The sequence below is a fragment of the Telmatherina bonti genome (genome assembly GCF_933228915.1).
Source record: "Telmatherina bonti genome assembly, chromosome: 9".
Taxonomy (NCBI): domain Eukaryota; kingdom Metazoa; phylum Chordata; class Actinopteri; order Atheriniformes; family Telmatherinidae; genus Telmatherina; species Telmatherina bonti.
This window is the reverse complement of record NC_136627.1, coordinates 1,568,395-1,580,685: the sequence shown is the minus strand read 5'-3', so window position 1 is coordinate 1,580,685 and position 12,291 is coordinate 1,568,395. Positions and strand designations below refer to the sequence as shown.

The 12,291-nt window shown below is 41.3% G+C and overlaps 1 protein-coding gene across 1 annotated transcript in view; it reads right to left on the bottom strand.

The window, feature by feature from the left end:
• Positions 1–12,291, bottom strand: part of fat3a (FAT atypical cadherin 3a) — a gene marked incomplete at both ends in the record, with an annotated part of 121,436 nt that overhangs the window by 47,822 nt on the left and 61,323 nt on the right. Inside the window, 5 exons of the mRNA XM_079246235.1 lie at positions 1,391–1,605; positions 2,642–3,031; positions 8,503–8,736; positions 8,919–9,072; positions 9,237–9,433. Coding sequence (XP_079102361.1) covers positions 1,391–1,605; positions 2,642–3,031; positions 8,503–8,736; positions 8,919–9,072; positions 9,237–9,433 — 1,190 coding nt within the window. The remainder of the gene's footprint in view (positions 1–1,390; positions 1,606–2,641; positions 3,032–8,502; positions 8,737–8,918; positions 9,073–9,236; positions 9,434–12,291) is intronic.

The following is a 12,291-nucleotide window of genomic DNA, read 5'->3' as shown; positions in this document are numbered from 1 at the left end:
TCAGTCCATCATACTGGACATGTGATGTCATGTGGAGAGGAATGACGTCATGTGGAGGGGAATGACGAGTGAGTGTGAAAAGTGTCTCTTCTATATCAGAAATATTTCTTTATTCCATTAAAGACGGGAAAGCCGATAGGTCATTTTAAAGTAAGCGTTGAATTTCCTATTCAAAACCGCAGAAACTTAAGGAAGTTATTAACTAGAACCGGATCAGTATATCAGCTGGCTGATCAAATCAGCCCTTTATAGCCTTTTTCTAAATAATCATCATCCGCTGTAATTTTGCTGATCAAATATCAATTTTTTCTTAATTCCTCATTGAACGGTAAATGCTGTTCAGTGTCGGGTTGGACAGGAGGATGTCCTTGCAGCTTTTGTCCACTAGATGGCGTTCTGACTCCATTCAGTCCTCAGTGCTCGCCGCTGTCTTCTCAGTATCTGCAGGCTTTATAAATGCTGTAATAAACAAAGCATGCTGAGTTGACCATATGGTTGTTAAGTAAACAGACGCTTGAGGGCATTTAAACAAAGTTAAGAGTCTGAGTTATTCCAGGTTTTGACAGCAATATTTTCACTTTAATTGAGACGAATATCAGCCCCAAATATCGGTTATCAGTCTCTTTAACTGCTAAAAATCAGTATCGGCCCAGAATGTAAAATATATTGGTTTCTGTGTTGTCAGCCACCTCGAGCCTTTCTACCAGGATGGAAAGAGTCCTTTGCTTTTTTTCTGGGTTTGTGCAGATGAGAAAACACTTTTTGGAAAATAACTTGGTCACAAACTAGCACTGCAAATTCCATTGCATGGCCCCCAAGGACCCCTTTGACATACGTTTACCAGACATTTAATAGATCAAGAACTTTCCAACTCGTGACTTGAGCCTTGCTTCAGTTCACAGCATTATTACTTTATTTTTCTGCATTTTGCAGTAAACGGCATATCACTCAAACAACGTGACCACATCATCCTTCGTTGGCCAGTTATTGTGGCTTTGAACTGAGTCCAGGGCTAACTTATAGAAACCAACCGCTCTACACTAAAACAAAAACATTACTGAAATAAGTTTACAAATAACATATTACCAGATGCTTCCAGGTCAAAATGCAGACACACACTTCAAAAGTAAACTCTGTAAAACCAACAGTTTCATTCTTAGTTTAGAAAATGTTCAGTTAAAAGCTTGGATCTGAAGACGTCTGCTGCTGAGGAGTAGTTTATAACAATTTATCACAAAACCTTTCATGGACATCCAGCATTTTTTTTTACTTTAAAACGAGTATAGTTGCATGTAGCAAACTCTCTGTTCCCACCACTAATCTGGACCACTTACATCCTCACACTTCAGACTTTCAGGAAACGGAAACTTGGCTCATTCTTTTAACTTACCTGTACGACGAAATCTCCAATCTTGGCATCCTCTGACACCACCGCAGTGTACAGGTCATTACTAAATGTTGGCGCATTGTCATTGACATCCGTTAGGTTTATGTTCACTGTAGTAATAGCAGTCAAAGCTGGTGTGCCACCATCACGAGCTTCCACTGTTAGGAAATAGTCCCTGCAGGTTTCATAGTCCAGAGGCTCGGCAACTAAAATGGAACCTGAGTAGGTGTGAGGACACAGAGATAAAAAAAAAGGAGAATAAAATGTATTATCAAAACTTATATCAAATGGTTGATTTAATCTTATAAAACCTACTGTAGAATATTTATTAATGAGCAATGTCCCTGTCAAATAAACCAAATAAATATAAATACATTTTATACAGTTTCTGAGACCTTTAACATGGCTTGATGGGAGAAACTTTGCTCAAACACACATTGCACACGATCTGATTCTTGTCTCCTGTATTGTGGATATAAAAAGACAATATTGTGCTATAATAATTTTGACATATCGAACAAAATTGACTTTTTCTGCCCTTTTTCTGATGTCAGGCTTTCAATGGTTAAGGCTTTAAATAAGGCATCCATTCTTCTTTTACAGGAGTCTGCATGGTAAAATCATCAGGTAGTAATGATGCCAACTTCAGAGGTAAAAAAATGACCACACTGAAAGTAGATTAATTAAGTCAATATAGGGATGAACATGCAATGATGATTATCTATTAATGACAGCAGAGGAAATCTGGAGAGGAAGAAGGAAGAATTCTGGTGTGACAAGAAACAAAACTTGATGGCTTAGTTGTGTCTGAATGCAACCAGTTTTTCTTTCAGGACAGGAAGAAATGAAGAACAGAGGGTTTGAGCACATTGAGGTAAGCATTGGTACTGGTCTGGCCCTTTGTTCCCTGCACAACTGGGACAGTTCTGAATCAGTTCTAGTCTTTGACAAAATGGTATGGGCAAAAATGTTGGATTTGAATCTTCACAACAATCTGAACACCTGGTAGTGATGCAAGTCCCTTTGTCTTACTGTCAGTTTGCTTCAAAGGGAACACCAACTCCTTAACATCTACCATCATGCTGGTTTTAGTGGTTTCCTGGTACAGCACATCTGATTTGAACCAACAATAACATTGATTTGAGAATTCCGGGTCTAAATACATCGGCAGAATATTAAAATGAACCCCCAAACAAACATGTCTTCTGTTCATCATTAGTCCTGACAGGAGAGTCAACACACTCCTTCACTTACCAGTCAGTGGGTGGATGTGAAACCTCCTGTGCTCGTTGCCTGATCTGATGCTGTAATTGATCTCGGCATTGGTCCCGATATCTTTGCTGGCAGCATACACACTCAGAATCTCCGTGCCGACTCGCACATCTTCAGGCACTGTTGCCAGCTGATCCCGGTGTTCAAACACAGGTGGATTGTCATTTATGTCCAGCACATTTATTGTGAGGTTGACCATCGAGAAGAGGGGCAGTGGTGAACCCTGATCAGATGCACATACTGTTATCTGGTAAGTTTGCTGGACTTCACGGTCGAGAAGGTGTTCCAGGGTAACTATGCCTGAGAACTTGTCAATAGAGAAAAAGCCTCCAGCAGAGTCAGCAAGGGAATAGAGCACCAACCGGCCTGGACCTGCAGCGGACACAAAACAAAAGAGTCAAATAGACATTGCGAGTTCAGTATGCCTGAAATTATTTAAAGATCTTCATTTGTCTCCTTGGAGGGAGTGTTCGAGGCACTCAAGTACCAGTCCATCTATGCTAGTCATAGGCTGGGGGTAGTACCAAAAGAACAAGTCTGCAAATACAAGAGGATGACATGAATTTTCTCCACAGGGACTCTCCCTTAGAGAGGCTGGGAAATTCCTTTTTTGTAATAATAATAATAATAATAATAATAATAATACATTGTATTTGTGGGCACCTTTCTTGACACTCAAGGTCACCTTACAATAAAACAACTAGAACAAATCAGTGAAAACACTTCGAGATAAAAGAGGCAGAAAAAGTGTGAGATGTTACAGAGAATATCTCCATTTGTCGTGTTTAAGTTTGGATTTGGAGCGTTGCATGGAATCAGAGTTACGGAATTCGGGGGAGGGAGGGGGAGAGCAGCTTTGTAGTGAATGGTGACGAGGAGCCAGTGGATCTGCTGCAGGATTTGGGTGTGATGGGGGGTGGGGTTCTTGTAATGACCCAGCTGCTGCATTCTGAACCAGGAGAAGTTTATGGAGGGCTGTTTGGGGAAGACCAACAGAAGGGAGTTGGAGAAGTCGAGCCTGGAAGTGACAAGACTGTGGACAAGTAAGGTGACGGTGTGAGGGGTGAGGGATGGGCGGGTGATGCTGGGGAGGTGAAAGTATGCTGACCGGGTTATGAAGATGGAAAAGTCATCAGTGGCAATGCACTGGGTGGATTTGGTGCCTATTCAAAACATTTCTGCTTTCCTGTTGTTTAATTTAAAAACATTTGAGGTGAACCAGGACTTAATCTCTTGGAGACAATCTGTGGGGGAGGATGGTGGGAGGAAGGAGTTCAGTTTGGTGGAGAGGTAGAGCTGGGTTTCATCCGCTGATGAACAACAGGGGCCCCAGGACAGAGCCCTTGGGTACACCTGTGGTGACCGGGAGTGACTGGGAGGTGGATGTTTTTAACTGGATTAACTGAGTGTGGCCAGGGGGGGTGTGGGTGATGGCAATGGAGGAAAGTCTGGCCAGGAGGATGGAGTGGGAAAGACTGGACTCAGATGGAGGAGGAACAGGACAGAGAGGAGACTGGAAGCTGATTCAGTGCTGTGGAGTGGACGGAAACCAGATTAAAAATGTTCGTACAGATTGTTGTGGGATAGATGGGCTTGGAGCTGAGAGGAAACCACTTTGTCCAGGATTTTTTAAATAAATAGGAGGTTGGAGATGGAACAAAGGTTGTTGAAATTGCTGGGATCCAGACCAGGATCTTAAGTATTGAGGTGATGACAGCTGTGTTTAACAATGAGGGAACCCGTCTGGCTCTGAGGGAGGAGTGAATGGAGTGCGTAGTAAGAGGTGCCAGTGAGGACACATGCTTAGACAAGTATGGTGGGGAAGGGGTCTAATCGACAGGTGGATGATATGGATTTGTTCATTAGTTCAGCGATGGCAGTGACGACAGGAAGAGCCGAAGAGGGAGAGGGAAGGAGGCACAGGGGGAAATAATGATGGTGGATTATGTGAGACCTTCGGAGCAAGCTCTTGATGGATATTCTGGATTTTGGAGGTGAAGAATGTAATCAGACTGCTACAGATGCAATTAATGAAAGCAAACGTAGGGCTGGGCCTCCCTGTCTTCTGGATTATTGCTATATTTCCAATTTAGACCTTTAACTTGTTTGTATTCACCGACCTACTCTGCAAGATGGAAGGATGCTGAAGGGAAGAGGCTGACTAAGGCGGATAAACAATGGCAAAATAACATTAGTGTAACAGAAAACTTTTTAAATATCTCTCCTAAAATCTTGGTCAGGTATTTTGCAAGCTTGCAGTTTGGAATCTTAATGCGGTGCACTTATGATCCCTGGCTCCAACCATTTATTCTGTATGAGGGATTTAAAAGATGGATCCAACAGGGACTCACAAGGGGGCCTTCATGAGTTTTGAATTATTACAGAATAAAAACAGATTAGCTCAAAACTACTTCAATAGATATTTGCTGGTTAAACATTATTTTAAACATAAGAGCTGTATGGGAGAAATAAATCAGATCAGAAATTTATCAGTCAGATTTTTTAAAGCACCCATTCAAAAGAGACATCAGGGCTGTGATGACTCTTGTTAGACTCTGCAGCTCTTCTAAACCTAAATATTTCCACATCTTTTGCAACTGTTTGGTTTTATGACCTTACGGGTCACAGCATATTAATACTGCAAAAAATCTTGTAAAAAAAATTTTGCAAAAGGAGATAATTCTGCTTAGGATACATTTAACAATGAGTATGACATTGTTGTTTTAAAATGGTGGCAAAATTGTTCTGCATGAAGCCACTCCTCCCTATTGTTCCGTTTATTCTTTTGTCATTAAGATAATTAAAAACAAGTCTTAAAACAAGGAAAAAAAACAAATTACATGTCACATTACTTTGTAAATATCAAAGCATTCAGTTCACTTCTGAGTGAGGTGGTTTCCATGTTTTCACGATCATTTACAGCGTTCAGTCTTGAATCCTACATATTCAAGTTGTTTGTGTGATACATAAATTACCTCTAGTATTACTTCCCTAAAAGTGGTGTAAATTTAATCTGAGACATGAAGACCCAAAGGTCTGTTACAGCAGGCGTTGAAGAGGCATGCATGTGCTCAGTAAGCTTCCTAATTTCTTTACAACAGGTATGCTAGGCCAGGTACGTTTTTACTTTTTACTTGATATTTTAGGTTTGATCAAAGAGAGTGAGAGAAAAGCAAGAGTGAAAAGAATAACAACAAAAGTGAGAGACACACAACCCTGCAGCTTCCCAACAACCAGAAATTACAGCAGTCCAGCTGAAAAGCATCAGGAGATCCTGATAACTGGGAATTACAGATAACTGGGAATTACAGCAGTCCAGTCAAAAAGCATCAGGAGATCCTGATAACTGGGAATTACAGCAGTCCAGTCAAAAAGCATCAGGAGATCCTGATAACTGGGAATTACAGCAGTCCAGTCAAAAAGCATCAGGAGATCCTGATAACTGGGAATTACAGCAGTCCAGTCAAAAAGCATCAGGAGATCCCCATAAACGGGAATTCCAGGAATCCAGTCAAAAAGTATCAGGAGATCCCGATAACTGGGAATAACAGATAACTGGGAATTACAGCAGTCCAGTCAAAAAGCATAAGGAGATCCCCATAAACGGGAATTCCAGGAATCCAGTCAAAAAGTATCAGGAGATCCCGATAACTGGGAATTACAGATAACTGGGAATCACAGATAACTGGGAATTACAGCAGTCCAGTCAAAAAGCATAAGGAGATCCCCATAAACGGGAATTCCAGGAATCCAGTCAAAAAGTATCAGGAGATCCCGATAACTGGGAATTACAGATAACTGGGAATCACAGATAACTGGGAATTACAGCAGTCCAGTCAAAAAGCATAAGGAGATCCCGAAAACTGGTAATTAAAGCAGTCCAGCCAAAAAGCACCGGGAAATCCCGATAACTGGGAATTACAACAGTCCAGCGAAAACGTATCAGGAGATCCCGATAACTGGGAATTACAGATAACTGGGAATCATAGATAACTGGGAATTACAGCAGTTCAGTCAAAAAGCATCAGGAGATCCTGATAACTGGGAATAACAGATAACTGGGAATTACAGCAGTCCAGCCAAAAAGCATCAGCAGATTCTGATAACTGGGAATTACAGCAGTCCAGCCAAAAAGCATCAGCAGATTCTGATAACTGGTAATTAAAGCAGTCCAGCCAAAAAGCACCAGGAGATCCCAATAACTGGGAATTACAGCAGTCCAGCCAAAAAGCATCAGGAGATCTCGATAACAGGGAATTACTGCAGTCCAGCCAAAAAGCATCAGGAGGTCCTGGAAAATGGGAATTACAGATAACTGGGAATTACAGCAGTCCAGTCAAAAAGCATCAGGAGATCCCGATAACTGGGAGTTACAGATAACTGAGAATTCCAGCTGTCCAGCCAAAAAGATTCAGGAGATCCCGATAACTGGGAATTACAGATAACTGGGAATTACAGCAGTTCAGCCAAAAAGCATCAGCAGATTCTGATAACTGGGAATTACAGCAGTCCAGCCTAAAAGCATCAGGAGATCCTGATAACTGGTAATTAAAGCAGTCCAGCCAAAAAGCACCAGGAGATCCTGGAAAATGAGAATTACAGATAACTGGGAATTACAACAGTCCAGCCAAACAACATCAGGAGATCCCCATAACCGGGAATTCCAGATAACTGGGAATTACATCAGTCCAGCCAAAGAGCATCAGAAAATCCTGATAACTGGGAATTACAGCAGTCCAGCCAAAAAGCATCAGGAGATCCCCATAACCGGGAATTCCAGGAATCCAGTCAAAAAGTATCAGGAGATCCCAATAACTGGGAATTACAGATAACTGGGAATCACAGATAACTGGGAATTACAACAGTCCAGTCGAAAAGCATAAGGAGATCCTGAAAACTGGTAATTAAGGCAGTCTAGCCAAAAAGCACCAGGAGATCCCAATAACTAGGAATGACAGCAGTCCAGCCAAAAAGCATCAGGAGATCCCGATAACAGGGAATTACTGCAGTCCAGCCAAAAAGCATCAAGAGGTCCTGAAAAATGGGAATTACAGATAACTGGGAATTTCAGCAGTCCAGCCAAACAACATCAGGAGATCCACATAACCGGGAATTCCAGATAACTGGGAATTACATCAGTCCAACCAAAAAGCATCAGAAGATCCCTTATAACTGGAATTTCAGCAGTCCAGTCAAAAAGCATCAGGAGATACCAATAACTGGGAATTACAGATAACTGGGAATTACAGCTGTCCAGCCAAAAAGATTCAGGAGATCAGGACAACTGGGAATTACGGCAGTCCAGCCAAAACGTATCAGGAGATCCTGATAACTGGGAATTACAGATAACTGGGAATTACAGATAACTGGGAATTACAGCAGATCAGTCAAAAAGCATCAGGAGATCCCAATAACTGGGAATTACAGATTACTGGGAATTACAGCAGTCCAGCCAAAAAGCATCAGGAGATCCCAATAACTGGGAATTACAGATTACTGGGAATTACAGCAGTCCAGCCAAAAAGCATCAGGAGATCCCAATAACTGGGAATTACAGCAGTCTAGCCAAAGAGCATCAGGAGATCCCGATAACTGGGAATTACAGCAGTCCAGTCAAAAACACCAGGAGATCCTCATAACTAGGAATTACAGCAGTCCAGCGAAAAATCAAGAGATCCTGATAAGTAGAGTTTACAGCAGTCCAGCTAAAAAGCATTAAATCAATGACCTGAAAAGAAAACTACCCTATGTTCGAAAGAAGAAAAAAAAAATGTAGATGCGGATGCCTGTCTTTAAAATACACAGTAGATTATTGATAACATTGATGACTGTAAAAGACTCACCTTCATCGGGATCTATGGCCTGAATGCGAGTGAGCAGGGCCTTGGTGACTGTGTCTTCGTAGACGCTGGTAGAATATTGTGGCTGAGTAAAAATTGGTGGGTTGTCATTTATGTCAGTCACCGCCAGTTGCACCTCAGCACGACACCACTGTCCTCCTCCGTCAGTTGCCTGAGCAACTAGTTGGTAACTGGATGTCACCTCATAGTCCAGACTGACTGCTAAGCTGATCTCACCTACACAGGTACAAAAACATTAAGAAAAATAAGTATTAAGTAATAAGTGTTACAGAAAAACAATGTGTCATACAAACTTTCAATGAAACAAATCGGTGAACAGATTCTCCAAACTTGTTTTATCTGAGTCAGAATTAAATAAGGACTTTAAAGTATGTTTTAAAGCTGAAAGGGATCTGTACCGGTCTCAGGGTCCATGCTGAAATCCTGGGATCCATGGCCATGTAGTGAGTACTGGATCTGACCACTGATGCCCATGTCCGCATCTGTAGCTCCAACCCTCAGCAGGACACTGTTGACTGGGAGGTCCTCTGGAATGTAAGCACTGTATCTTGCCTGCACAAAGGCACACAAGAACAGCCATGCACTTCAGTGAGGAAGCTCAATTAAAAACCATTTGCCAAAAAAAAGCTAACTACCAAAAGACATAGATATTTAATCTCTTTAGTTGTACTTTTGAAAAACTTTTGAAAAAGCAACAAAACTATCTTAACAACCACCTGGTCGCAAACAGGGCTGTTGTCGTTGATGTCTATCACAGTCACTTCGACCACTGTCTGGGAAACAAAGAGTCCGTCGCTCGCGGTGACGTTGATGGTGTAGAGGTCACGTTCCTCTCTATCCAGTGGACCCTTCACATACATCTTACATTCACCCTGAACCAGACCGAGTGCAAATACACCACGATCATTTCCTCCTGCACAACATACAGCAAGGCAGTCGGTGACACACAGGATTATCAGGCAAGACTTTATTAAACTACCATTAAGAAACATTCAGTGCAGTAGTTAATGGAATAAACAGCCCCTCTTTGTATGCAAAGTTTTTTTTCTATCACACAAACACACTTCCTGATTTAACATTTGGACTTGAGGTGTGATTAATTCCTAGTTTTACTTTAGCACACAGATTAAGTTTCAGCCATCAGCCTTTCAGATGGTGCATCAGACTCCTGCTTCTGAGCTGTACATTCAATTCAATTCAATTCAACTTTATTTATATAGCGTCAAATCACGGCAATGCCATCTCAAGACGCTTTACATGCCCCCAAAAAACTGAACACTACAGAGGATTAAAAGATAATGTGAAGTTAAAAAACTGGGAGCGTCAGGAACTTGTAGATGTTTAATATGAGTTGAGAATACCATTAAATTCTTAGAAATTACATAAAACATTTCAAAAGGGTAAATGCTGTTTTGATCAAAGCATCTTTTAATGCGTTCTAAAATTTTCAGAATATGCCATTTGACATATAGAGCAAATCCTATGGGGGATGTTGATAAAACATAATTTTGTAAACAATTTCATTGCAAAATGATCAAGCAATTTTTTTCCCACAAGCCAGGGATCTGAATCAGGCCCTCGAGGCCATGATTAAGTATCCCTGCCATGGGCCAACAAAACAAAGTCTAATGGTCTTCAACTTAAGACCAAAATGGTGGATTCCCACATCAACCAATAAATGGTGTAAGAAAGGGACAATAACAGATAATAAAATAGAACAGCTAATTAAATAATAGCTTACACAGACTTCTGCTTGACACCACAGTGTAGGAACAGAGCTCATTCGGAAACCGAGGACCACCTGTATATATTGTCCAAATATTGATGGCCACACTGTTTTTCACTTTTTCACTTCACTATCTGATCGCTTAGATAACACACATATAATAGCGGGTGACCTCAACAATGACAGGATTGTGTAGGCCTGGCAAACCAGGAAACCATCGGCTGTCGCAGTCACATAAAGTTGCCAAACAATACATGGAGGATTTCAGGCGCTCACAGCGCCCCACTGCTGGAGACAACCCCTTTTTTTCTTCAGAGCACCACTGGAATAGATTATTTACTTATTTATTTATGCATTTTTAAAACATACCAGGGACATCAGCATGTGTTCTTTGGGAAGCAGGAAAGGCAATGATGAGAGTGAAAATAATCTCACTTTCATCCTATCTAAAGCCTAAAATTAGACTACTAAAACATGCCTTCATGGCTTCTCCAAAGGAACATGTGCTGAATAGTACAAGTAAGCTAAATTTAAGTTGAAGAATTGAAAAAAAAACTATTTTCGCTGCAGACGTCTGAGAACTTTGAACATAACAACAAATCTAGAAGATTCCTCACCAATCAATTAAAAGCAAACAAGGAGAAAACAACCATCTCCTCTGTTGAGGATTCAGCAGGAACTACCTTCCTTAAACACATTTAGGGATTTCTAGAAAACAGTATTTTCATCAGAAACTGATCCATAGCATTGAGGAATTCCTCAGTAACCTAAACTTTCCAAAATTACAACATTAACAAGGAATGGTTTTTGATTCACTCATCTCACAAGGTGAACTTACTGAAGCTCTACAATGTATGTCCAGTAATAAAGCTCCAGAACCAAATGGCTTTCCACCAGTAATTTATGAAGAATTTTCTTCTATAACGGCACCCACAATCCAGAAAATGGTTTCAGAAAATGGTCAGATAACAGCAGGCATCGCACCAGTTGACTTTCAGAGCATCTCCCCACATGCCTCCCCCAGTCACACAATCTTTATATAAATTACAGGGTAAACCATTTTACTAAAGTATTGTTTCCAGGTATTACAAATTACACATAAACCACTATTAACAACACAACTCCCCCAAAATGATTTACATCTGATTTTAAGCACAATGATCCAGTCAGTCAGGTGAGTTACTGCTAGAGATTCTGTCTTGTTTCGGGTCTTTGTTGGCACTGCTGGGCTCTGTCGTTAACACGTTTCTCTAAGATCTACAACTCCCTGTTCACTGCTCGGGGCAACCAGAAAAAAGCGGTTTCAGCCGGTTGCACTCAGGCTGAGTGGACTCAGCTGGGTCAGCCTCAGGTACTTTAGCGGCCCAGGAGCACTGTAGCGTCAGCCATTGTGTCAGCTCACGTCAGGTTAAGACCACTAAGGGTAAAGACCTGCGAGTCTACCGAGCAAAGGCGCGACCAGCCACATCTATTTCCATAATATCATGTGCCGCCAACCCCCCCTGTCCGATATGGGTTCAGACTGATTCAGACTCCTACAGACAATGCAATCTGCAAAACCTGCACTATCCTGTCCTAAGTCTTGCACACCAGCTGCATCCCATATTACCTTTGGTCTCTGGAACTGTCAGTCCACAGTAAATAAAACAGTTCATCAGTTCTCTGATGTCTCTCTCAGACGTTCAGGTTCTGGTCCTGACTGAGACCTGGATCCGTCCAGAAAACACAGCAATACTTTTTTTTGTTGAGAGGTGTGTTTTTTATCGTCCCATCTTTATCCTTCCCCATTTTAGGTGAAGTGTCCATTTTGTATAAAAGGTTGTGCCACTTTTGTGGCTGCTGGCTCAGTCTGTTGCTGTTATTTGGGATTGCACCATGTATCACTACTGCTTTGGATAAAAGCGTCTGATACATGACTGCAGTATAGAATAGAATAGAATAGAATAGAATAGAATAGAACATACATTGTGACTTACTAAACTAATACATAACTAAATACATAATGTCCATTGGAAGATAACAAACTAATCAAAAACTCCAGTCAA